Here is a 27,447-nt window from a genome sequence, read left to right on the forward strand (position 1 = left end):
GGCAAGGACTTAAGTTGGTTACTGTCTGGCAACCTCATGTAACTGATTTAGGGTGGTGGCTTTTGGCCTTTACTTAATCCGATTTGATTCTTATCTAAAAGTTGTGGGACCACCCAATGGGCAGACCCCACCTGCACTGATACCGTTTTAACTTTTTTACATGTTCTTTCCTTTGTCTTGTGAAGAGATAATTCACATACCTATGCCTTAAATTTAGCATTACTCTCCACCCATGTTTGCAGCAGTAGCTGGGGCAGCAGCAGCTCCTCTTGCCCGTGGGTCCTGTCCCCATGCTATTCCACACTATTCTCAAAATAAAAGAGCACTACTGCCAGATCTTGAGAGTCCAAGAAATCGTTCTTTTGACTCCTCGGCTCACTGACCCCGCATCATCATTGATTTCTTATTAATATTCATTAGTATTGCAATGTTACAGAACTGTTTTCTTGTTGTATTCTGTGTCAAATTGAATTTGAATGGTTCTTGCTGCCTTGCCACTATCCTTCCCAGCCCTGTCTGATGACAGACCTCCGGTAAACTTGATCTTAACCTCTCCGTTCGGTTAGTTAGGAAAGGGAAAGACCAATTGAATTTGGACATCATTGTGATCTGGGTATTTATCAAATTTCTCACATATTGAAATTTGTATCGAACAAATTTCTTCACATATTGAAATATTGATATAGAGAGAAAAACTAAAAATTTTGTACTAGCAATGTAAAAAGGATAATTTTTTATTTGGAATCAGACACTTAGAATTCTCATCCATAGACATTCTGGATAACCCTGTGAAGGGAGAGTGAGCAGCATTCCAGTCTCTCCTGTCTTTTCCACTCACTGAATTACCTTTATTCACTCTTTCCACTTCTTCCTAATTTAAGACGGTTTCTCATTGGCTCTTGGGATTTTTCTTCTCTCTGCCCCATAAGCATCCAGTCTGTGCTGTGTCTGCCTCTAATATGTTTGCACTGAGGACACAATCTTACTTGCTTTTCTCTTTGTATTTTCCCCATTTGTTTCTCTGATAGGTTTTATTTCTATTCCTTATGGTATTTGTCTAATATTTTCTTAGTTTTTCTAAATTAATTCTAGTTAACTGTGTTTATTTCTTCAACTTCTGTACTGTCAATTTATGGTAATCTAGTTTTATCCAGGGCCATCAAGAATAATTGCCTCTGCTCTTTACTTAGTTAACCTATTGTTTGGAGACAGTCTTTTGCCTATTAAAATTAGTCACAAAAGTCATTAAACCATGAAATATTATTCATGGCTTTCTGTTTAAAATACAATATTAGTCATTTTTTAAAATATTTCTTTGTATGGAATTACATTATACTGAGTTGTAAATTTTTAAAACAGAGCATCCCCCAAATTATCTGTGTAGCAGATTTCATTATATTCTCCTGTTTTTCACTTCAATGTAAAATTACAGAAAAAATTAACCCCAAAGTAAAATAAAACCCACACTTAAAATATAGTAAACTAGGAAACAGGGAGATGTTGATCAGAGGGTACAAACTTCCAGTTATAAGATGAATAAGTTCTGCAGATCTAATGTACAGCACGGTGACTTATAGTTAACAATGCTATAATTATATACAGTCATGCATCACTTAAGGACGGGGATATGTTCTGAGAAATGCGTCGTTAAGTAATTTCATCATTATGTGAACACCATAGAGTGTACTGACAAACCTAGATAGTATAGCCTACTACACACCTAGACTATATGGTACTAATCTTACGAGACCACTGTCATATATGTGGTCCATCATTGACAGAAATGTCATTATGTGGCACATGACTGGATGTTGACGATAAAAATGTCAAGTAGTCCTGAAAGGTTTATAGTGAGTGTTATGAGTTGAATTGTGTGCCCTAAAATGATACGTTGAAGTCCTAACCTCTGGTCCCTGTGAATGTGACCTTTTTTGGAAATAGGGTCTCTGCAGCCACAGTCAAGTTACGATGAGGTCTTTAGGGTGACCTCTTATAAGGACACCAATATGACTGGTATCCTTATAAGAAGAGGGACTTTTGGAGACAGCAACACACAGAGGAGAATGCCATGTGAAGACACAGACGTAGAGTAAATACGGCCACGTGAACACGGTGGCAGAGATTGGAGTTATGCTACCACTAGTCAAGAAACATCTGGGGTCACTGGAAGCTGGAAGAGGCAAGGCAGGATTCTCCCCTCGAACTGTTGTGGGGAGCATGGCCCTGCTGACACCTTAATTTGGGACTTGTGGCCTCCAGAACTGTGAAAGAATGAATTTCTGTTGTTTTAAGCTACCCAGTTTGTGGTGCATGGTTACAGCAGCCCTGGATATCTAACACAGTGTGGAACAAATGGCCTTTGCCGCTCTCCTCCCAAAGCCTTCTGCAGATGCAGCCACCTGTATTTGAGAATCTTTTTCTTATTTGAATACCTTAATTGTCATAGTCTCTAATATTTTATCAAGGAGGAGTTATAGCACAGTGATAGGATGGGAGGGGAGAAAGGGTCCTTTAATTTACATTACAAAATGAAAATACACAACATATCATTGTAAAATATAGTATAATTAGGAATCTCAGGTGCTAAAATAGTTAACTAACTACAATAATTATTACTGTGTAGCTCAGGAACCAGACACTTGGACACATGACAGGCTGCATTGAGAAAGGGAAGACCTAAAGGAAGTGAGGGTGTGAGCCATATGGACATGTTGGGGAAGGATACTTCAGGCAGAGGGAACAGCAGGTGCAAAGGCCCTGAGACGGGAATGTTGTTGGCATCGTTGAAAAAGAGCAAGGAGGCCTGCATGGGAGACAATCAAAGGAGGTGAGGTGGCAGGGGCCAGATCACACAGGGCTTTGTAGATCCTGGTAAGAATTTTCACTTTGCAATTGGAGAGTTCTCAGCAGAGGACTGACATGATTTGCTCTACATGATAACAACACTCTGGCTGCTGGGTTGAAAGAAGGCTGTAGGAGGTATGAGGGCAGAAACACAAAAGCCAGTAAGGAGGCCACTGCAATAATCCTGGTCAGTTATTTTGATGCCTTGGACCAGGGTGGTGGCACTGGGGATGAAGAGAAGTAATCAAACTCTGGATCTATGTTGGAGACAGAGCTGACAGGTAAGGCTGATGGATTTGGTGTGGCATGAAGGAGAGGAGTCAAGGATGATGCCAAGGTTTCAGGCCTGAGCAACTGGGAAGAACAGGGATGGGTAAGACTGCAGGAGGGACCGGTTGGGAGGGGAGGTCTGGGGAGCTCAGGTTGGGATATGTTAAGTTTGAGATGTGACTAGTCAGCAAGTGGAAGTGTTGAGTATATGGGCCTGGAGCTCAAGGAAAAGGTCTGTGCTAAAGACAGTGTGGGAGTCATCATCATAGAGGTATTTAAAGCCTTAAGACTGGCTAGATCACCTAGTGATATATAAATGAGCCAAAGATGGCCTCTGTGCATTGGTCCCTAGGTGGTTTATTTCTTCACTGTAGGCTGAGAGCTGTTAGCTTAAAAGCCTGCCAGCACCAAACTTAAAATTTTACACATCTATTTATTTTAAACATAGCCCAAATAAGCCAAGTTTTAGGCATCTAGGGCCTGCCTGCTTTGCATATCTTTGCCAAACTAAACCCAGCATCTGCTGGCCATTGGTAAGGTAGAAATTTATGGCTGTAAGACCCCAAGCCTTCTAAGTTATGACTCCTGCCTTGCAGAGCTCTCAGACCCAGCGACTCCCTGCCACGCTGCCAAGTGCTATTACTCAGACACAAGGCCCCCTCCCTGAGAGTTCCCTTGCCCTCCTCCCCTTCTGAGTAGCAACCCTCATGGTGCAGCTTCTGGACAGATTCCTGCTGTGAGGGACCCCCCCCCAACTTGTGAGAGCATCATGTCACCCAATAAAGCATGTGTGTGCTAATGCGACCTCATGGTCATGTCTTTTTGATCTGTCCCCAAATCCCTGGAACACCCTACACCTAGGAGTGAGTGAGGACAAAAAAGGGAAGAGGTGTAACTGCTGAGCCCTGGGACACACCAATGTCGTTCTAAGCATTTGTCTCAGAGATTAAGGGGAACCAGCAGCAGAGGTGGAGGAATAAAGGCCAGATAATGTAGGAGGGAAACCAGGAGAGTGGTGTCCTTGAAGCCAAATGAGGAAAACTGTTATAAGGAGACGGGTCAGCTGTGTCAAACGCTGCCAACAGGTCTAGAGGACTGAGAAGGAGCTCTGGATTTCACATGACATCTTGTGTTGCTGCTCCTCAGAACCAGTTCCCCACTATGCTGTGGCTGCTCCAAAGTGCTTCTCTCCTGTTCTGTTTGCCCCACAGTCCCTCTCATGGCTTCACTAAATCCGTGGTCAGCATGGATTTTCTTAAAGGACCAGAGACCACATATTTTAGGCTTTGAGGGCCATACGGCATCGGTCACAACTATTCAACGCTGCTATAGTGCAAAAGCAACCATGAACAACAGGTAAACAACTTAGCATGCCTGTGTTCCAATAACACTTCATTTATGGGCACTGCAATTTGAATTTCATGTAGTTTTTACATGTCACAAAATTATTCTTTTGCTTTTCCTCCCAACCATTTAAAAATGGACAAACCATTTTTTTAGCTCACACAGCCATATGAAAAACCGGCAGTGAACCAGATTGGGCCTGTGGGCTGTATGTAGTTTGCTGACCCCTGATTTAAATCAATCAGGTTCTTTCTTATTTTTGCCTCCTGTCTTCCTTGAATCTGTCACCATATGGCTTTAGCTACTTTGTGTAATGGAAAAGAACTTGGACAGGCCACTTTATCCACTTAATTATCTGGGGGAAGTACTCCCAGAGACAAAGAAGCTTCTGCTCTCATTTCTTCCACCCTCTGGATTAATTTCTCGATGTTTTTAAGTTTGTTGGCTTAGTACGATAACACTAATATGTATGTGGACCAAACATACAACATATTGAGCCCATTCCCCTTTTGAAACAAAGTTTCTTTAATGCCTTGTTATCTTTCTGTCAATGTGAAAAAAATGGAAATGTCAAAAATCTTTCCCATCTTGTTTTAATATCTCAGCTAAATGCCAAAAACCTAGGTTATTAATGGAACTGTACAAGAGCCAAAAATAAAAGGGCTGGGGGGAGGAGGAAGTACATGATATTAATTTCCTATCCTCCAAAAATTTTGAAAAAAACAGTGGGTGCCTAATAAATGTTAATGGGGGTAGTTAACAGATTATCAGTTACTCTTTAAGGAGCTATTCAGGGGCTCACATTTCTTGCCATGTGACCTGTGCTACATAAGTAAGTCCAAGAAAAATCTGTAATCTTTTTTACAAAAGTTAGTACTAGCCTAGAGGCAACATTATATTTCAAGCAAAGATATTAGATACACTCGAGTCCTTTCTAGCAGTGCACTTAAGTACATTCCAAAATCAGGAACATTTAGAGCAATGTGAATCTTAATGATCAGATTTCTAGGACATGCTTTTGAGTATCTAGTATTGCTCTTGCAATTTTTTACATATTAAAAAAATATATTTTTGGCATTTCCATATTACAACCAATAAATGAATGATTGTCCATAGATTTGCTTCATACAAGAAGAGGGGACCAAGATGATGACAGAGGAGTGTCCTGAACTTCCCTCCTTCCACCAATGCACTGAACGTAGAGCTACACACAGAGTACTTCCCTCAGAGAGAAATCCAGAAACTAGCCGAGTGCCTCCTACACGTCAGACAAATGAGAAAATACCCACATCAAAGCAGATAGGAAAGGCTGAGACACACTCCCACATTGAGTCCACCCCTGGCACAGCACCATACAATCAGGAGGGAACCCCCAATCCCAACTCCTAGCTTCTCCCTGAGGAGTGAAGGGTTTGGACCGCACATCTGACACTCCAACTTTAAAGATTCCCACTCAAGGAACAGGCCCCTAAAACACCTAACTCTGTGTCAGCTTTCAAAAATAGAAACCAGTTTAAGAGGCAAAGCATTTATTTGGGATCAAAGATTTGCAATTCAGGGAGCACAGATTCAGGTAGAAACCTAAATAATGCCCCATTGGAGAGTAAAAGTCTGGGCTTTTAGAGGCAAAAAAGGAAGGTTTGTATTACAAAGAATTTTAACTGGAGTTAGAGGTAAAAGCTAGTCTTGGCTAAACATTGTCTATTGATTCTATCTTCAGAAAGTCCACAATCATCAGGCTTTGTGATCAGGATGTCTGTTCTCTGTTCTCCTGCTGATTTGTCAAACAATTGCTTGTAAAACAATTACCCCTTTGACCTCGTACGAAGGTTTGGCTGAGTCCAAGGTCCAAGACAGCAAGGCAGTTTCTCTGGAAAGACAGCTCCAACTCCATTTTAAAATGGCTCCACCAAAGTCAATTTTGACATGTGAAAGCTAATGGGGTTTGGGTCCACGACACCCACAGGACTGTAGCAAACAAAGGAGCAGTTCTTAACAGCACAGGAGCACTTGTGCGGTGGCTATCTGCGGGGCTCAGTGCAGAGGTAGCAGACAAAAACACCCATCCCTGTCTTCCCCTGAGGAGTGTGACTACACACCTTACAAACTGCCGCCAGAGGGTCTAGCTTCTGATTTAGCACACATTTAGGGGCTGGCTGCAGTCCTCCCAGGAGGCCAGGAGAGCTGGTGGGCACTTCCCCTACCGTCTCCCTCTGCTTAGGTCCAACGATAAAATCAGATTGCCAGCATCTCTCTGGAAGGAGCTTGTACACATGTCTAGTACCCCAGCTTTTGTGGCTGCTGCCTGAGGGATAGGACTCCTGATCACCTGGCTCTGAAAGCCAGTGGGAAGTGCATTCATGAGTTCCACAGGACTATAGCAAACAAAGAAGCAGTTTTTAAATGGTACAAGAAGACTCCCCTGCAGCTATACACTGGGGCTTAACTTAGAGGGAGCAGGCAAAATGCCCATTTCCCAATTTTTCCCTGAAAGGGGCTTAACTATATACTTTTCCATCTGCTGCCTGAGGATCTGGCTTCTAATCAGCCTACGTCTAGGTGCTGACACCAATTCTCCCCTTTGGGACATTGATGAGTCTTGGCACACCTCAATTACTGGGAGCCACTAAGGACAAAGATGGCAGCTTGTACAATCACAAAATTTTGAGAGACAATCAGAAGCTCACACCAGGCTGATTGACAAGGTTTATCTCCTACTGGAGCCCAACCTGTCAAGACTGGGAGAGGTGGCTGTTATATCTAACATGTGGGCACCTACACAGAGAGAGAAGAAAATTGAGAAACAAAGAAATGTTCCAAACAAGAAACAAGGTAAATCTACAGAAATAGATTTTAATGAAACAGAAATAAACGATTTACCTAATGGAGAGTTCAAAATAATGGTAATAAAGATGATCGTCAAGGTCAGCAGAGCAATGCATGAACAAAGTGAGAATTTCAACAGAGACAGAAAATATAAATAAGTATCAAACAAATCATACAGCTGATTAATACAAATAATTGCACTGAAAAATTCACGAGAGGGGTTCAAAAACAGACTAGATCAAACAGATGAAAGGATCACTGAACTCAAAGACAGAGCAGTGGAATTCATTGAATAAGAGGAGCAAAAAGAAAAAAATGAAAAAGAATGAAGATAGCTTAACGGACTGATGAAACACCATCGAGTGGACCAATATACACATAACAGGGGTCACAGAAGGAGAAGAGAAAGAGAAAGGGGCAAAAAGCTTATTCAAGGAAATAATAGCCAAAAAATTCCCTAATGTGGAGATAGAAACAGACACCTAGATCCAAGAAACCCAAAGAGTACCAAATAAGATGAACCTATACCAAGACACGTAATAAATTGTCAAAAGTTAAAGACAAGGAGAAACTCTTAAAAGCAGCAAGAGAAAAGCAACTTGTTACCAACAAGGGAACCCCCATAAAACTAGAGTGGATTTTTCAGCAGAAACTTTCCAGGCCAGAAGCAAGTGGGATGATATATTCAAAGTGCTGAAAGAAAAAAACTGCCAACCAAGAATACTCTACCCAGCAAAGCTGTCCTTCAGAATTGAAGGAGAGAGAAACGGTTCTCCAGAGAAACAAAAGCTGAAGCAGTTCATCACTACTACTCCAGCTTTACAAGAAATGTTAAAGGGAGTTCCTCAAGCTGAAATGAAAGCTACTAATCAGCTAATTAGTAACATGAAAACATATTAAAATATAAAACTCACTGATAGAGGTAAATATATGCTGATCTTCCTTGACTTATGATAGGGTTAAGTCATGATAAGCCCATCATAAGTTGAAAATGTCCTAAGTTGAAAATGCATTTAATATACCTAACCTACCGAACATCATAGCTTAGCCCAGCCTACCTTAAATGTGCTCAGAGGGGCTGGCCTGGCAGTATAGTGGTTAAGGTCGCATGCTCCACTTCAGCAGCCCAGGGTTCAAGGGTTTGGATCCCAGGTGCAGACCTAGCACTGCTTGTCTGGCAGCATCCCACATAAAAAACACAGAGGAAGATTGACATAGATGTTAACTCAGGGCCAGTCTTCCTCACACACACACAAAAGTCCTCAGAACACTTACAGTAGCCTACATTTGGGCTAATAAACTAATATACCCAACATGGAAAGTTTTTTATAGTGAAATGTTGAAAGTTCATGCACTTTATTGAATACTGTACTGAAAAGGAAAAACAGAATGGTTGTATGGGTACAGAATGGTTCTAGTGTATTGTTTACCCTCATAATCACATGGCTGACTGGGAGCTGCAGCTCGCTGGTGCTGCCCAGCATCATGAGAGAGTATCATACCACATATCACTAGCCTGGGAAAAGATCAAAATTCAAAATCTGAAGTACAGTTTCTACTGAAGGCATATCACCTCACCATTATAAAGTCAAAAAGTCATAAGTCAAATCATCATGAGTTGGGTACCATCGGTAGTTAAATTTAGAATACTCTAATATTGTGATGGTGGTGGGTAAAGGTAAATCCTTATAATTCTAGTATAAAGGTTAAAAGACAAAAGTATTAAAAATAACTAAAATAATTTGTTCATGGATATGCAAATGTAAATTGTGACATCAAAAATATAAAATGTACAGGGAGTGTAAAAATGTAGACCTTTTGTATGTGGATATATATATGAAGGAAACAAAATCAGTATCTTGAATCAATATCTGCACCCCCACGTTCATTGCAGCATCATTCACAATAGCCAAGATATGGAAACAACCAAAGTGCCCATCAACAGATGGATGGATAAAGAAGATATGATATACAGATACACAATGGAATATTATTCATCCATGAGAAAGAATAAAATCCTACCATTTGTGACAACATGGATGGATCTTCAGGGCGTTAAATTAAGTGAAAAAAGACAAATACTGTATGATGTCACTTGCATGTGGAATCTAAAAGAAACATAAAAACAGAGTGAAATGGTGGTTGCCAGGGGCTGCAGAAAATGGGGAGATATTCGTTAAAGTGTACAAACTTCAGCTATAAGATGAGTAAGTTCTGGGCATCTAATGTACAGCATGGTGACTATAGTTAACAATACTGTGTTATATACTTGAAAGTTGCTGAGAGTAAATCTTAAATGTTCTCAGAGCAGAGCCATGCCTGGTCTTTTTGGCACCATCCTTTCTATCAGACAATGCTCCACTGTAATTCATAGGGTTTTCATGGCCAGTTTTTTCACAAGTGGGTGGCCAGGTCCTTCTTCCTAGTCTTAGTCTGGAAGCCCCGCTGAAACCTGTCCACCACAGGTGACTGCTGGTATTTGAAATACTGATGGCATAGCTTGCAGCATCATAGCAACACTCAGTCACCACAGTATGACAACCAACAGACAGGTGAAATGAACCCCAGGCCACAGTGGTGAGAACACTGAATCTTAACTACTAGACCACCAAACAAAATGTTATATGTCAGTCATAATTCAGTAAAGCTGGAGGAGGGGGAATTTGCTTCATAAATCTTAGTCAACCTCTAAACTAAAAAATTCTTTAATTGGCACCACTGTATATTTCCAAGTACCCTAGTCCAATGGAGAAGTAAGATGAACATTACAAAATGATTTTTGTCTTTTTGATTAAACTGCTATTTCACATCACTCTTCTGGTGCCTGCAAGTCCAGAAGTCATAGAACTAGCCACTCTTCTGCTGCAAGGGTGGATACCACTTTATGAATAAGACAAAAAACATCAAGTATTTAGTGGCACTCGTGATGCAGGTGTACACAAGGGATTGTTTCTCAAGGTGTGGTACCTGGGCCAGCAGCACCAGCCATGATCTCGAAACTTATCAGAAATGCACATTGCCCCACCCCAGACCTACCAAGTCAGAAACTCTGGGGTGAGGACCTAACAATCTGTATTTAATAAGCCCTGGAAGGGATGCCTTGGAGGTGCATATCCCTTTAGGGTGCACACTAAATTTTCAAACCACTGAATTAAGTCACCATCTTACTCAAAGATGAAGTTATATGAATGAGAAAAAAACAACACAGGTTAACTTCAGCTGCCTCTGGTGTGAGACGAGTCCACAAGCCAACTCCAGGGGCAGTTGCATGGGCACGTGGGACCATGGCAGTGCAAACCCCCGGACTAAGGAGAATGGAGTGGGACTTGGAAACTGGTTTAGTCCCAAGTAGCAGTGCTCTAACAGCGACCAGTGGAGAGCAGCCACTCCTGAATCCAGTCTGTGCACATACTGTGTTCTTCACCAAACCTGACTGGCTGTATGTGGCTGCTAACTGCCTGCAAGGACATATTCAGTGATGTGCCAATCCGGGCATGTTTTCTCATATAGACTGAAAGCCAGTGAATGCGGCATCACAGCATCATTAATATAAGTCAGACAGATCATAGTAGGAAACACTTTTATTCTTTAAAAGCAATTATTTTATGAAAAAGGAATCAAAACTGTACTTGGTGATCACACTGGCCATTATCAGAATAGTACATGCTATTAGGAAAAAGCAATTTCTTTTTTTCTGAGATGCTCCTCACTGGATGATCCACATCTATTCCATAATGACGTGAACAATACACATGATGAGCATATTTCGTGAGCAAGACTCAGATTCTCAAATGGACAAGAGCGTTGGCTTACTCCAAACACTTTTCTTGGCTGCAGCAGATGACCAAATAGTTTGACTATATTTTTTCAGAGCTTAAAAAGGTTAATCACCTAATCATGCCAGAGCTCAACATTAATAATCAGCAAAAAAGGCACTTTAAAATACATTTGACAAGGAGTGACACTAATGCAATGAAAACTGGTCTAAGCCCTGCACTAAACTTTGTCATAGTTCATATAAGTAGTGCATTCTCTCTTTCTGTCTCCATGTGTATGTGTGTGTATACATATTTATATGTATGTGTATATACCAACATCCCTATACATATATGTGTGTATGTGTGCATGTGTGTGTGTGTATATATCTCCGTAAGTCTCTGGGGAGTGAAAAAAACATTTCTGTTTCCTTTAATTGAATAGTACACAAAAATTCTAGTCACTTTATTTGGAACAAAGAATGAGGGGACTGGCAAATTAACGTAAAAACAGTACCCTACTACACTTTTCTGTCAACAAAAAAGCAATAAAATAAATACGCAAAACTTTCCTAGGTTGTCAACTACTAAAATAATAAAATCTAGCATTTTTAAAAATTTTATTCCATTGTAGGGAACAGGGTGGACATTTTTGGTGCTGTAAATCTCACACACTCACACATCCATATTGCTTAGGCTGAAGAGAGCAGAATGAACAGAGGAAATTTCTTCCACAGACTCCGTCCTTTCAGTACTCACCAAGTTTTAGCTATGCTGTTATTCTGCTTAGCTTAACATACAACAAAGTCTTGTATAAACATATTTTTAGGATGTCTAAATTCTCAAGATACTTGCACAGAATACTAAAAGTACTTAAGAGGATTTTTGTAAAATAAACAGAATTGGCCATATACCAGTCCGCTGCTTACCCCAGGCTTGGGTATTTTGGCTCACGGTTTTGACAGACCAAACCCACATGTATCACAGTTGGACAAAAAGCTAATTTGTCTTCCCCAGGAACAGGTGTATAGACACATTCTTATTCTTAGGGTATAAAAAAACAATTAGTAATGGCATTTAAAGTTAATTACTAACTGTATAATGCCTGAGAACAAAAACAAAGCAATTTTTGAAAGGTTAAGAGTCAGACTCTGGGCATTTCCGTTTTTTAGCTGCTGGCTCTTCAGTCTTGTGTAATTCTAAAGTGCTGGCATTGGATTTGAGGCTGGGGTCTGCTCTAAGGTTGTCCATAGCAACGGTGAAGCCTGAGAGAAGGTACCCCCCACCTCCGCTCATCAGTAGTTTGGGATGACTTCGATCTGGCAAAACCTAATCAAGACAGAAAGACAGACATTCATGTTTTCCTAAGCAGATAAAGCACATACTAACAATACACATGCCAGAATCAGAATTTAAATGACAAAGATTCTCTCGAAGATTTAACGGAATCAATTCCTAAGGAGCCCCTTCCTTCACAAGATAGTGCATATGAAAGCGTAGAAATTGGTTTAAGTGATTTTAGTGGATATAAAAGTGTAGAAATTGGCTTAAGTGATTCTCTTTGGAAAATAAAATGAAGCCATGTCTCTTAAACCTGAAGGAAGTTTCTAGTGGCGAATGGGCAAATGGTTTGTATACTACCCTGGGCTTGTGTGTAGCTTTCTTCCTTTTGGCTCTAGGAAGCTTCATGGCCAACAGTGGAGCTTGGGCCCATGGAGATGCAGCTACTGGACAGACATCCAGAGCCTCCCTTCCCTAATACCCTGTTAACTCTGACAAGCCTTCTTCTCTCCCACTACCATGGCTAAATAAGATGACTGCCATGAAGGGCAGGGTCGCCCAAGGCTATAGGGTGTCCGGGATTAAGTAAGATGTGCAAGCAGCAGGGTAGGGGTTGTGGCAGCCATGGAGATGCTCCCTCACATCTCTCTTCCAGAGGGAAGTGATTATGCAGAGTTCAAGCTGCAGAAAGCCTCTGGCTGCTGCTCCTTTGGAATCTGCTGTAGCATTCACACCCAGGGAGGCCATGGGTTGCTCCAAGTCCACAGCTGAGTGTGGGTACCAGGACTGGACTATTTCTGGCCAACGCAGGGCTCCTTTAATGGCAATCTTTGCTCAGGGGTTCCCCATCATCCTGGCTGAGACTTTTTCAGAGCAGCCCTGCAGGTTTTTCCTCCCCTACCCTCCTTCCTCCTTTCACAGGCATCAGACCTGCATCATGGTCTGATGGCTCTCCCTGTCTAATCCTGCTCCCTCTTCCCTGTATCTTTCAAAGGCATTTCTCCTGATAAATCCCTTACACTTCTAATTCCATCTTGGCATATGACTTCCAGAGGTCCTGAACTGACACACAACCCATGTAAATCCTGAAACTTGCTGTGAAACATCCCAGCACAGAGGAAGGGATGTTTCTTGTTGGCCTGGGGATTTTGCTATTATCAGTTATTCCCTCCACAGTGATCTCGAGGCTTTGGGGCAACACAAACCACAACTGTTTGCAATTTAAAAGTCCCTGGACTGGAGTTACAGAGTAATAGACTTGGACATGAAAGGAGAAAAAAGGTTCAGGAGAGGTCAGGGCACTTTCTCTGAGTTCTCTTTCATCTCTGCAGACAGAAACAGGGATATCTCCATTTAACAACTTCCGGCACTACTGTAAAGTCCCAGGAAAACAGCTCCTGGGACTGGCTGTGGAACACGTACCTGGTAATTTCTGAGCCAGGTTTCAGACAGCCTGAGGTTGATGACCCCTCCTCTTTCCCGCAGTTTCGTGTAGCATTCCAACAGGGGCTAAAGGCATAAACAGAGTGCTGTTAAGAATTACTTTGAGGGGCCGGCTTGGTCGTGTAGTGGTTAAGTTCACATGCTCTGCATCAGCGGCCCAGGGTTTGCAGGTTTGGATCCTGGGCACGGACCTCACATTGCTCATCAAGCCGCGCTGTGGCGGCATCCCACATAAAATAGAGGAAGATTGGCACAGATGTTAGCTTAACGACAATCTTCCTCAAGCAAAAAGAGGAAGATTGGCAACAGATGTTAGCTCAGGGCCAATCTTCCTCACAAAAAAACGAATTACTTTGAGTGCCCAAATTTGAGAGTCAACATTCAGGTGCAAGAATTCCTGTTCATTCCATTTCAGTATTACCTCTTTATACTGACAGTAGGCCACAAATGGCCTTGAAGGGGCCACGAAGTCCAGCAAAGACAGCAGCAATGGAGTGGGATGGAAACGACTAGCTACAATTAAACTGCAAGGAAAACGTTAGACAAATTATTTCTCTACACCCCCAAAGTGGAGCATAAGTTTTAAAATGCATTTAAAATTACCATATTTACTTGCATGACTCACACAAGGAAAAGCTTAAAACACAACATTCTAGGAATTCCAAACAATAAAATGACAAGCTATTAACTTTCTAGGAAACACAAGCTGGAATATAAGGTCTCATGTTGCTTTGGCAACTCTAAGCATTTAATGACATTCTTGATTTTAAAAAAAGCACCTGGAAACAAATCCAACATCATAATACTGGCTTTGCAGATATCTGAATCTACTCTCCTTTTAGGTTCTCCTTAGCCCTTGCCATTAGCCAGTATAACATCAGTTTGAATATGCCACCACCTGCCCCTAATGGGACTACACAGCCCCATCTGATGCACCATCATTGGAGAAATTTCAGATTTCTTCTAAAACTCTGAAACTAACATGACCAATTTCCCACCTCCGCCAAATGCAGGCTCCTTTCTTTAAAAACCCAAGACAGAATCATCATCTCTGCTCCCACAGTCACTAAAGCAGACAAGCAGATAGAGAATGCTAATCTGTTTGAAGCAGAGCCCACAAGCACCAAGATGTCTCTTGCATTCTTTCATCAACGCACCCATCTGCGTTTCTTTCACTCAGCAGAGCAGCAGCCTCTAACTGTCTTTTCCTTTGCTCTTCTTGTCTCTTCTGCTTCTCCTGAATCTTCAAGAAGAAAAATAAGAAACCAACGTACTGAGGTCATTCAGTCAGGTTTATGGAAACGCTGGTCTGTCAAAACATTTCAACAATATTTATCAACTTGGACTAAAGCAACAAAAGGAAGTCAGTCACTTAAAAGGAAGTTGAAAACACACAAGAAAGCCCACATGTTAAAAAACATCATTAAGCTACCTATACAATGCTTCTGTATCCTACAGCTCCACCCCTAAGATTAAATCACTCACATGGATACACCCCCGCGCACTCTCTTTCTCCATCTGTTTTGATATTTATCATCTTGGGAGCTGATGCTCCAAAGCCAAACCAAATCTCAGAGCTTACATGAAGTTAACTGAAGACCTGAGGGGACTATTATGAGAGTAGTGGGGACTCATAAAATTCTTACATAATCCTTTCTGCTTCCTCTCTCTTTAGGCTCCTTATATTCTGGATCTTGAGAGACAATCTCCATTGTTTCTTGTTCTTCTGGGGGATTGCTCTCTGAGGCCTCTGCCATGCTGTCCTCATTCTCTTGTTCTGAAGCCTGTTTTTCCTCCAGCGTGCCATTACTTTCTTCAACCGAAGCACTGTCTTTTGGCTCTGAAGATAACATCTCGGCAGAAAATGTTCCATTTAGGAGACTGTCCACTTTGTTGAGGGGGAATTCATAGAGACCACTGAGGAAAGATTCGGGAAATCCAAAACATGCTGTTGCTGCCCGAACAGGTCCACCTCCAGGGTACAGCTGAATAATGGAGCCAAAACCTGAGCAGATAAAAGAAACAAACATCTCTCCATGGAGGCGATGCTAGACTATGCAAACCCTCAGGGTCCTCTACAGTAAGGAGGCTCAAGGTCTCCCTACTTTACTTTGTTCAGAGGCTGAAGGATGATGCAGCTCCTTTAGGGGTCCGTTTGGAGTCTAAGAATATTCCTAATGGAGGTAATATAATTCCAAGAGATAAACAGGAAGCCTTAAAGCAGCTTACCCTCACTTGACACTACAGTAAAACCCTGTGATTGTGCAAATGTGAATGTCACATGATTGGAGATTGGTTCTCAGCTCCCCCTAAGTCCAATCCTCAAACAGGGCGGTTAAAAGTTCTTGTCTTCTATGGGGTCAGAGAAAGTTCAGGCAAATCAGGCTGTGCCGTATTCTTCCAGGATAGAACACATCCCTAGTATTCTTCCCACCCAATCCCCTCAATCCAGGCCAATAAAATGAACACCAGCTATCCAAGAGTTTACTGAAATTACTGTCCTGGAGGTCCTAGCCAGCCACAGGCTTCAGAACCACCCCCAATGATACTGAGGCTGGAAAGGACAACTGCCATCTGGGGGTGCCAACATAGCACAGGCTGGGAGATGTGGACTGTGCAGGAAGGTGCCAGGGACTGGAGCTGTGCAGGCCCACCCAATCACTTCATTAAGCTTGTAGTGACTCCACCTTGCTTGCCATGAGTTTGAATTTTTCAGACCCCTCTACTCAAATCATGGTGGGGTTTTAATGAACTTGAAAATGTTAAATCTTACCTCCCATTCGTTCCATCATGGCACCCAGCACCAAGCCTGCGCATGTTTCCATTACAATCATTTTATTGCCAGCACGGATATTTCCCAACGTCAACATCTGGGCCAGTGTATCATATCTCATGTGGCTAAGGAAAAAAGAATGATTCCTTCACTCTTAGCTAAGCAAAGCCCGCTATTTTAATAATCATTTTTCAAGTTTTGTTTGTTTTATAAAAATTATGTTGATAAGATTATTGATTGCTTTGGAAGCAACAGTAAAAAGGACTTACAATTTATGAGGTAGGAGGATACTTTATGCAGGTGAGCAAGTTTTTCATTTTACTTAAAATCATGATTTTCTTAAAGATATATTTTCCCCCAATTATACTTTTGAAAGGAAACAAAGCGTACTTAATTTTTCCAGGTTCTCTGGCATAATACATAACTGAAAGAATGCGGGTGGATGGCTTCACAACAGTAATGATGGCTTCATATCTGGGGGAAGAAAAAAGAGAACACCAATTTTAAAAAACTGGCTTAAAAATATTTTATTTTTAATAACATATTTTATAAAGTTATAAAAAGATATAATGTTTTCATCCTTTTCAAACAAAAACTACTTACTTCTTTTTCTTCTTTTTTATATATTTATCTTGAGCAAATTCTGTCTTGTCTCGGAATGTTGTACTATTTTCAATTAACTGCTGAACTATTTCCTATAAGAAAAGGAGCAAGCAGATTTCCTGAAACTTTATTTTCACAGAACAGATAACTTCAAAGGTTTCTTACCCCAGAATGTATCCAAAGGTTTGATTCTCCAGTTCCTTTTCCACGGAAGTCAAAATGGATGAACTTTGCTTTTTTTTTTCTCCCTTACCCTGTCTAGAAATTGTATTAAAATATAAGTACTTTATAACTTCATTTAAACCGAGGAAAAAGAACAGAGATACACAATAAAAGGGAGAAGAGAGGTAGAGGAAACTGTCATTCCTGAAGAGACTGGCTGAAAACATTACTGAAAATGAACAAAGTTAAGCTCTGATATGCACTGTTATGAAATTCTCTTTTGCTAACAATATCAGTAACATCATTCACTTACATTCCTGCATGTAAGAAATGAAATCTTTCATATATGAATTGCATGTATATTTCAAGCTATTTCTAACAGGAATATACAGTATTTTTATATTTTACCGTAGGTAAAGTCTGCTTTAAAAACCAAGCAATTTCCTAAATACCAAACAGAAACAAAACACAACATCCTTTGAATATTACCTCTCCTTTAATGCCCTTGTCCTTTAAAGCTTTTATGTCATCTTGAGTAAGTTTCTGAGATTTCCCATCATCAATTATATTTCGATTATCAGTGCCCGCTTCTTTGGTCTCTAAGGAAGGAAATTGCTTTATGACATTTACGATCTGAAATTATTTAAAAATCTTTCTTTCTCCAAGTTCACATCCACATCCAGCCCATCAGTCACTCAAATTTGGCCTTCCAGTTCCACGGCCCCCACCCCAGTCCACTATCCTTTCTTGCCAGGACTACTCCAAGTCTGTAACTCATCTTCCTGCTCCCACTCTTGCCCCCTTACAATCCACCTCAGCACCACGGTTATCTTTTTTGTTTTTCCTTTTTCTCCCCAAAGCCCCCCGGGACATAGTTGTGTATTTTTAGTTGTGGGTCCTTCTAGTTGTGGCATGTGGGACACGGCCTCAGCATGGCCTGACCAGCGGTGCCATGTCCACGCCCAGGATCCGAACTGGTGAAACCCTGGGCCGCTGAAGCGGAGAGCACGAACTTAACCACTTGGCCACGGGGCCGGCCCCCCTCCACAGTTATCTTTTTAAAGCGCTAAGTGGCTCATCTATTCTGATGCACAAAACCACACAGTGGCAACTAGAATACATTCCAAAGACGACTTGCAAGGGTGCATATGATCTGCCCCGTCTACCTTTTCTGGCCTCATTTCTTGACGCCTGTCCCCCAGCCACATTACCCTTCTTTCTGTTCCTTAAACGCACTAAGCATTGTCTCACTGAGGGCTCTGGCTCTTGCTCCCTTGGCCTGAAATGCTCTTATGACAGACCTCTGAGTGACTGCATCCTTTCCATCACTCAAGGCTGAGCTCATCATCTCAGCCAAATTTCCCAATCAGCCTGCAGGACACCTCCCTGCTCTGTCATCTTCACAGCACGCGTCACCATCTGAAATTTTGATTTTTGCTTGTCTACTTGATTATTTTTGGTGTTCCCCACTGCTAAGTAAGTTTTATGAGATGGTCTATCTCATCAACTGCTATAATCACAGTGCCTAATCATTCCTGGAATATATTTGTTGCTTAATAAAAACATGGACATTAATTTAAAAGTATTTAATTACCTGGTTTGAAGCAGAACTTTAACAGTATTTTAATTATTTAATTTTAATAATTATTTAAGCATTTTTATTAATAAAATATTTTAACAAGTATTTAATTTTAATTAACAATACCAGTTAAAATTATGAGGACTTTATCACAGGCGAGGCACTGTTAAGAATTTCCTATGTGTCATATGACTGAACACTCACTATAGCCTAGGCATTAAATGTGTTTATGGCCCCATTTTACACACGAGGATATAAGACTCAGAGAAACTAAAAACTTGCCCAAGGTTACAAGGCAAGCAATGAAGCTGGAACTTAACCCTAGTCAATTAAATTCAAAGCCAGACCCTTTAACCTCCACCCTATACACTAATCACCTCGCAGCCATTACTTAGCTTCTGGGCACTGAAATGGTTCTCCACCTGCTCTTACACTGAAGCGGCAAACACTCGTGGGATTAAATGCCTGGCCCAAGGTCAGAGTGCCAGTTAACCATGGGCTGGAGCCAGAATCCAGGTATCTCAAAGCCAAAGGCAGATCGTGCTTCATTCCAGCAAGCTACAGTTCTTAGATTATGAGTTTAGATTTCTGTGGGGACTGCCTAGGCTAGCACTTTAGGATTAACTGAGGTGGACAGGTTTCTGACTAGCCAGCTCAAGAGCATCTATTTCATACACCCCAACTAGTGCACCTGAAGTAGGCTCTTCCTTCTTCTTCTTAGGCTGAAGACTTCCTCCGTTGGTCACTTCAAATGTGGTTCCATAACTATGGCCAATGACGTTATCCAGATAGAACCACTGTTTTTCAAAAGTTACTTTTCTGGGGAAGAAAATACAATCAATTAGTTGAATCTCATTTGCATTCAGAATAGAAAAGATATGTTTGATCTAGTTTATTTCAAAACTGGTCTTCACAAACGATGATCAGCAGCATTATCTCTGAACACAAACTTACAAATGGACTAGAGAGAATGGGGTTGGGGCACAGACACAAATTAATAAAGCCACAAAATCACTGATTTTGGAACAAGAAACAAGGACAGAAGACATTCCTCTTCTGAGGCACTGGTTTGACTCCATTTTGCACTATTGGACGGGATGTCCAAACTCACAGGCTCTGAGGATTTGTGAATAGTATAAAGGGTCATCAAGACTGGCAGGCCACTGGACACACACTGTGATGCCCCTTGCAACTTACACAAGAAAATCTCAAACTGAACAATCATTGAGGTGGTAGGGACTTAACAAATTTAACTGGCCATTTTCTTTGAAAATTATCTAGTAAAAGCAAATTGTATTTACAAATAAACATAACTGACAGTCTACACATTTGGAAAGGGTGCCTAACACTGACAATTCTCTGTATTGAGGATCAGGCAATTTTAGCCTTTCTCTTACCCAGATTTTTCTCTTATTACAATTTAAAAGAGAAACCCCACAAAAGCAAATGCTTTCCTTTCAAAAGAAGGCAACTGGGCCAGCCCCAGTGGCCTAGTGGTTAAGTTCAGCACACTCTGCTTTGGCAGCCTGGGTTTGGTTCCCAGGAGCAGACCTATATCACTTGCTTCTGAGGGGTCATGCTGTGGCAGGGGCTCACATACAAAAAAGAGGAATACTAGCAACAGATGCCAGCTCAGGGTGAATCTTCCTCCAGCAAAAAAAAAAAAAAAAAAGAAGGAAACTAACAACTGCTGAGTGTGGACCAGGGCTGGGCAGTATGTGCCAGCTGTGTTCATACTTTTTTTTTCTTTTTTCTTTTTGGTGAGGAAGATTGGCCCAGAGCTAACATCTGTTGCCAATCTTCCTCTTTTTGCTTGAGGAAGATTGTTGCTCAGCTAACATCTGTGTCAATCTTCCTCCACTTTGTATGTGGGATGCCATCACAGCATGGCTTGATGAGTGGTGTTTAGGTCCATGCCTTGGATCCAAACCTGCAAACCCCTGGCCACTGAAGTGAAATGCATGAACTCAACCATTATGACGCTGGGCTACACTCTCATACTTTTTGATTTAATTCTCACAGTAGTCCTGGGACATAGCTTTTTCTAGAAGAGCAATCTGAGACTCAGGGAAAAGGATCTTGTCCAAGATTCACAGTTAGAAAGTGGGAGCTGGGATTCAAATCCAGGTCTGCCTGACCCCAAAGCCTGGTTCTTTCCACTGTACTACAGTCTGCCCCAGCAAAGACCAAAGATCTCAGGAAGCCCTGCCTAGCTTCAGGACATGGCCCACATCCACAGAACTCTGAATCCTGGAAGACAGGTACTGGTTAATTCTGTTTGTGCCCCACCCTACATCTTCTCTTCCTTTCTCTGTGCCCCAGGAGGCTGACCATGACAGAATGCATAGACCCCATCACAGGTTTCCTTGCCGAAGGCTTCCCACCATTGCTAGACCCTGGGTGCATCAGCATTCCCTCTTGGTTCTGTAAACCTCGTCACACCTTTGTAGGTGGTGTGTGTCACATCTTAATTAGATCTTCTCACTCAAACCAACTGAGGGAATTCTTGTGAGATCCTAAGTGATCCAGGTAGGGTCAATTCTTAGTCTCTGCTGGGTCCCCAGTTACTAACACATAACAGAACATAACAGATACTCAAAACATTTGCTGACATAACCCCCTCAGAGAAGCTGAAACTCAGTTCAGCCCAGACATGCACCCTGCACCCTCATCCTTTGAACACCCCAGTGCTACTGAAATGCTGGGTCTGACCTGGGTCAGGTTTACCCCTTTGGCAGCCAGTCTGATATACAAAGAAGGGTGTGTCACTCAAAGTGATTGGCCCGACAGGTCACTGACTAGTCAGGAAAGTGGGGCCCAGTCAGAGGGATGTGGAGGCATGTTTTCGCTGGGAAGGTGAGATTTGCAGAGTTTCCTTCTCAGAGAGCCAGGACTGCTTCTGCCCAACCAGATGAGTGCAGCCTCAAGAGAAGACTGAAGGCAGAGTCTGGCCTGGGATGCAGTGGAGCTCAGAGAGCCATTTTCAAAATAAAAGGGAAACTAATGCTGTGGCTTCTGCCAAAAAAAGTGATGAAAAGTGTTTCCAGATAAATGTCTAAAGAGTTTTTTAGAAATAAAGATGTTGCTCTCTATCTCCTTGGCAATGGAAAAGCTCTTGTCTAAAAAAGCACATTTGGGGCCGGCCCAGTGGTGCAGTGGTTAAGTTCAGCATTCTCTGCTTCAGCAGTCCCAGTTTGTGGTTTTGGATACCAGGCATGGACCTACACTACTCGTCAGCCATGCTACGGCAGCAATGCACATATAAAGTGGAGGAAGATTAGCACAGATGTTAGCTCAGGACTAATCTTCCTCAGCAAAAAAAATAAATAAAAGAGCACATTATTAAAAAGCACACTCAAACTACCGTATTTTAAAATTAAGCAACTTAAAAGGACTGTATGAGAAAGAAAAACCAAAGTTTCACCTGCTCAGTCATTGTACAGCTGTATAACTTTGGGCTCATTTATCAAACTTATAACCTAAGGATTCTGCTGCACTGTTATACTTCAATTAAAAAGTTTAAATAATTAGTACTAGCACTTTCCAAAAGTTATGTAGTTGGGAGCAGGCACACACTTCTAATCAGAAATTCTGAAAAGAAAAAAAGTACTGGGTTCAAAAATACAACGTACAGCAGGGATGAGGGATAGTTATAAGATTTCTCTAATTTCAACTACCAAAATGAAATATTATATCAACGGGGAATTTAAAAATGCTTAAGAGCTGGTGCAGATATTTCATCTCTGGACTAAAGAAATCCCTCTCCCCCTATATTTTTTTTCCTGCACTGAATTGGTGCTTGTGCAAATACACTTGGTTATCACCAGCTTGGCGCCTTACGGACTGTTACTTGACTATTTTCTAATGACATCTATTTCACTTTAAATATCAGTCAACAGTTTGATTCACATAGGAGTAAAAGAATTCATCTGAAGTGAGCACTTATCAGAAATCGCAAGTCTCACAATATGTAACCTTATGGTCCACAGAAAGCTGTTCTCCTGACACTGCATTCAATCTACTTCCTTGTCAAAAGTACTATAATAACCCAACTCAAAGTTTGGTTGTACTTCTCAGATAATTAACCAAAACATCCCAATACACTTTAAGCTATTGGAATTTAACAGCCTCAGCCCCCTGCCTCTGTCCCCCAGCCAGAAAGCTATCAAAATTCCCACTTCCCTAGTACTAAGACAGTGTGATTACTAATCAGCAGGTTCACAAGTCAAACGTAATTTCAAGTTCTGAGATCTTGAGCAAACTGCTTTTGGGTAGTTTAACTTTCCCAGACCTTGCATCTTTTGGTGTAAAAGGAGGGAACCCTAGAGTGATCCCACATTCTATGAAAAGTTGCTTCCTAACGTTATTCTGTGTAGACAGGTATTCCTGGTTGGGTAGAGAGAAGAGCCTGGAAGGCCAGACAAGGTTGGAGAAGTGTCATTTTTGTGGGATTGATGCTGGCTGAGGGCTAAGGGAAGCAAAAGGGTCTATGGTAAAAAGGGGGCAGGGGCAGACTCTGAGAGGCAAGGATGAGATCAGAGGATGAAGGATGGGTTCTGTGAGAAAACAGGAGACAAAAATCTCAAGAACCTAGGAGAAGAACCCAAGGACAGATGGTGGGGTGGGCCTGCAGGGGAGTATCCGGGCCCCACGAGGGTCAGGAATGGGAAAGGGACTCTGTGGAAAGACCGAGAGGGATGCTGAAGGCAGACAGCTAGGTATGAGACCAGGGAAAAGGGGCTCTGTAAGAAGCAGGAGGAGTAGGGGAGACCTCGAGGCCCGAGGATGGGATCCTGGGGAAAAGGCCTCTGTGGGAAGACCTGAGAGGAGATAACGAGAGAAGAAGTGGGCAATCCAGAGAGCCAAGAACGGGACCCTGGTGGCAGCAGGTCTGTGGGAAGACCTGGAGGGAGGGCGTCTCTGGAAGATGGGGGCGAGGGATCCCTAAGGCCAGCGACATGACTTACTTTCTCCGCTGAACTTGCACTGCTTTGAACACATCTTCCCGTTTTAGCACCACGTAGTCGCCGTCGCGGATGCGGTGGTCCCCAGGATGCGGTGGTTGTGGGCCCGGTTGCTCCCCTGAGTCCTCCATGAAGCTCAACCGGTCTCCTTGCTCCGCAGCGTCTCTCCAGTCCCCAGTGGCCCTCCCCTCGTCCTCCACTGTCGCAGCTGCCAGCCTCACCTCCCCCAAACCGAAGGGACGCAGATACCTGCGACCGGCACCGCCCCCACGTGCTACGCGCTGCTTCCGCTTTCCGGTCGGAACCTCTGGGAGGGGCTTCCGGGAGCTTCATGGCTTCCGTCTGGTTGAACTCCTTGATTGGCTGGGCTCCGTCCCGCCCCTCACGTCTTGCCGCTCCTTGGACGGAAGTTGCGTCACAGGAGCGCCAAAAAAGAACTTGGAAGGAGACTGGATTTCGGCTGGAGGCGCTAGATGGCTTCCCGTGAACCTTCGCAGCGTCGGTGGGGAAACTGAGGTCCCCGAACCGCTCCGATAGAGGAGACTCGGCCTCGCGCGGGGCCGTCAGGAGAGCTGTAGCTAAAGAGAGTGGCGGGACTTGGGCAGGGGTTAGCTGAGGGCCTCGGACCTCGGAGTCTCTCTGCCCGCCGGGACGAAGGGAGAGCCGGCCGGGCGCATCTGCTCCTACGGAGGAGCCGGCCCAGCGGTGAACTAGGAGAGCTTTGGGCCCGCCGTCCTTTACAAGTAAGAACTTAGTGTGAGGAGACGTAAATGAAGTAGGCTGTTTAACGAAGTACGGCAGGCGGACGCGTGGCTCCTTTACTCATTCTCCAGTCCTGCCTCTTGCATTTGTGTTGGAATTTTTACTGGTTATTCTTCCCATATTATCACGTTAGAAAAAGATAGGGCATGTAGCGTTGTCGAAGGGGCGCTTTAGTTTAGGAGTGTGAAGACGGAGTTTTGAGTTCAATACTGTCACCAAACAACTTTGATGTTGATCAGTTCGCTTAGTTTCTCTGGGCTTCAGTTTCTTAACGTACGATATGGTCTAGATGATTATCAACGTCCTGTCGTGCCCTAACATCTGAACTTTAGTTATTAACTTATTTATTAACTAAATACCTTTAAATAAAGATTCGGATATGCCCTCTTGTAGTGAATTGCGCTACGGTGTGCGGATGTATTCCTATTTGTTTTTATCCTTAGGACATGAGCTATTTTCTTAAATAGACTTATTTTTTAGAAGTTTTAGGTTTACGGAAAGTACAGAGAGTTCCCATATATCACCTCTTCACTCTCCTCACCTCCAGTTCCCCCTATTATTAGCATCCTGTATTCGTGTGATATGTTTGTTGCAATTGATGGATCAAAATTAATACATCGTTAATAACTAAAGTCCATAGTTTACATTAGGGTTCACTGTGTGTTGTACAGCTTCCTCTATTTACATAATGCATAGTGTCGTGTATCACTATCAAAGAGAATGGTTTCAGTGCCCTAAAAATGCCCTGTGCTCCACTTATATGAATTATTTTAAAACCCCCTTTTTTTCTTTTTTGAGGAAGATTAGCCCTGAGCTAACTGCTGCCAAATCCTCCTCTTTTTGCTGAGGAAGACTGGCCCTGAGCTAACATCCGTGCCCATCTTCCTCTCCTTTATACGTGGGGTGCCTACCACAGCATGGCTTTTGCCAAGTGGTGCCATGTCTGCACCCGGGATCAGAACCAGCGAACCCTGGGCCACTGAAGCGGAACGTGCACACTTAACTGCTGTGCCACCAGGCCGGCCCCCCAAACCCATTTTTAAAGGTCACATATTTCAATTTATTGCTCCTTAACCAGGAACTATCTTTATGGCATTGAGTTTAATAAAAATGAGTATCTTGGGGCTGGCCCGTGGCTGAGTGGTTAAGTTCGTGTGCTCTGCTTTGGTGGCCCAGGTTCGCCAGCTGGAATCCTGGGCGTGGACATGGCACTGCTCATCAAGCCATGCTGAGGTGGCGTCCCACATGCCACAACTAGGAGGACCCACAACTAAAAATACACAACTATGTCTCTGGGGGCTTTGAGAGAAAAAGGAAAAATAAAATCTTAAAAAAATAAATGAGTGTCTTGATAGGTACGAAATTAAAAAAACGTGAAGAGCTAATTAACAAAAAAAGATTATATTAACATGGATATACTTTCAAAAAAACTTTACTGCATTTCAACAGATTTGTCTGGAAACTGAAAATAATCCATCTAATCAGTATTCACCTAGAAATGATCTTTCTTCCCTTGTCTTTTTAAGACAGTTGTAAATCTACTGGAAAATTAACTTCTTTCTAATTTTGGCCCTACAGAGAAAGAAAGAAAAGTTGAAACAGATGTGTACCCTGTCCCATTCCTGTGTTTCCCCAAAACGGTCCACCTTAGATGCCTATGTGAGAATTTCCATGTATCTCTGATAAAAGTGGGTGTGACACTGCAGGATTGACTGTATATAAAGAGCTATGATGATGTATTCCTGGTGTCTCACGGGTCAGGATTATGTTCAGCCGGTGCTGCCCTAAGATAAGTCTCAAAACGTTGCCAGCAAGTTATCATAGAAGTAATTACTTGTCTTATTTTCAATTTCTATTGTGGAAGTTCCTTGAAAATAAGTACTGTACCTTTTCTTATTTTTTATCCCATGAGCATCCAGTGTACTTGGTTAAACATCTGTGGGATGCGTTAAAAAGAGATGGGGATTAGAAGAGTAACTGCAAATTGGAAGAGTAAAGGAAGCTTATACCATGTACAGCGTTGCATGCCTGTTTGCTAGTCTCACACTAGAATATATTAATTTTTGCTATTTTCTCTGGTAATACACGTCACCCCTTATCCAAGGGAGATATGTTCCAAGACCCCCAGTGGGTGCCTGAAACCATGAATAGTACCAAACTCTATATATACTATGTTTTTTCCTATACAGACCTATGAGAAAGTTTAATTTATAAATTAGGGACAGTAAAAGATTAACAACGATAACTAATAATAAAATAGAACAGTTACAACAATATCCAGTAATAAAAGTTAGGTGAATGTGGTCCCTCTCTCTCTCGAAATATCTTATTGTACTGTACTCATCTTCTTGTGATGATGTGAGATGATGAAGTGCCTACATGATGAGATGAAGTGAGGTGGATGATGTAGGCCTTGTGAGGTAGCATTAGGCTACTGTTGACCTGCCGATGATATGTCGCAAGGAGGACCATCTGCTTCTGGACCGAGGTTGACTGTGGGTAACCGAAACCGCGGTTAACGGGGGACTACATTTTTAGAAATACTTTTTCCCCTATAATTTTCATGAAGACTTTTCTAATCTCTATCTTTTAGAAGACATGAGTGGAGAGTATAGAGGCAGAGGATTTGGACGAGGACGATTTCAAAGCTGGAAAAGAGGAAGAGGTGGTGGGAGCTTCTCAGGAAAATGGAGAGAAAGAGAACACAGAACTGACCTGAGTAAAGCCACAGGAAAACATCCTTCTGGTAGGAAAGGTCAAGGATTGTTCAGGTTTTTTTCCTTCATGAAAGAATCTATCATGCCTATCAAACATAGCAGTTTACCTCATACTTCAGCCTGT

At 42.2% G+C, this 27,447-nt stretch overlaps 2 protein-coding genes across 13 annotated transcripts in view; one reads left to right on the forward strand and one right to left on the reverse strand.

The window, feature by feature from the left end:
• Positions 1–10,847: 10,847 nt before the first annotated feature.
• Positions 10,848–24,146, reverse strand: TRMT6 (tRNA methyltransferase 6 non-catalytic subunit). Its single transcript, XM_014828744.3, has 11 exons — positions 23,848–24,146; positions 19,572–19,699; positions 17,791–17,900; positions 17,140–17,231; positions 16,927–17,010; positions 16,537–16,661; positions 15,410–15,768; positions 14,921–15,006; positions 14,185–14,287; positions 13,743–13,829; positions 10,848–12,368 (listed from the first exon to the last, which is right to left on the reverse strand). The coding sequence occupies exons 1-11, from the start codon at positions 23,973–23,975 to the stop codon at positions 12,177–12,179; spliced, it is 1,494 nt and encodes a 497-aa protein (XP_014684230.1). The 5' UTR covers positions 23,976–24,146; the 3' UTR covers positions 10,848–12,176.
• A 110-nt stretch (positions 24,147–24,256) lies between these two features.
• MCM8 (minichromosome maintenance 8 homologous recombination repair factor) overlaps positions 24,257–27,447 on the forward strand; it is a 63,980-nt gene continuing 60,789 nt past the window's right edge. For 10 of the 12 annotated variants that reach the window (XR_011494572.1, XR_011494571.1, XR_011494570.1 and 7 more), the window contains exons 1-2: positions 24,265–24,587; positions 27,200–27,361. Coding sequence is in view for 8 of the 12 variants with exons in the window: in XM_070485585.1 (XP_070341686.1) it covers positions 27,205–27,361 (157 nt within the window). In the remaining 4 variants the exon portion in view is untranslated. Of the gene's footprint in view, positions 24,588–27,199; positions 27,362–27,447 lie in introns of all 12 variants that reach the window. The other 2 variants (XM_070485583.1, XM_070485590.1) reach the window with 1 other exon arrangement.

This window comes from Equus asinus, chromosome 15 (genome assembly GCF_041296235.1).
Source record: "Equus asinus isolate D_3611 breed Donkey chromosome 15, EquAss-T2T_v2, whole genome shotgun sequence".
Classification (NCBI taxonomy): Eukaryota; Metazoa; Chordata; class Mammalia; order Perissodactyla; family Equidae; genus Equus; species Equus asinus.

What these genes read in the sequence shown, in the direction of transcription:
- TRMT6 (XM_014828744.3), bottom strand. Translation starts at nt 23,975, where the DNA reads ATGGAGGACTCAGGGGAGCAACCGGGCCCACAACCACCGCATCCTGGG. An exon ending in ACAAGGGCATTAAAGGAGAG is followed by an intron (nt 17,232 to 17,790) that starts GTAATATTCAAA and finishes CTTTTCTTATAG; the next exon opens with GAAATAGTTCAGCAGTTAAT. An exon ending in GAGGAAGCAGAAAGGATTAT is followed by an intron (nt 15,007 to 15,409) that starts GTAAGAATTTTA and finishes TTCTTCTTGAAG; the next exon opens with ATTCAGGAGAAGCAGAAGAG.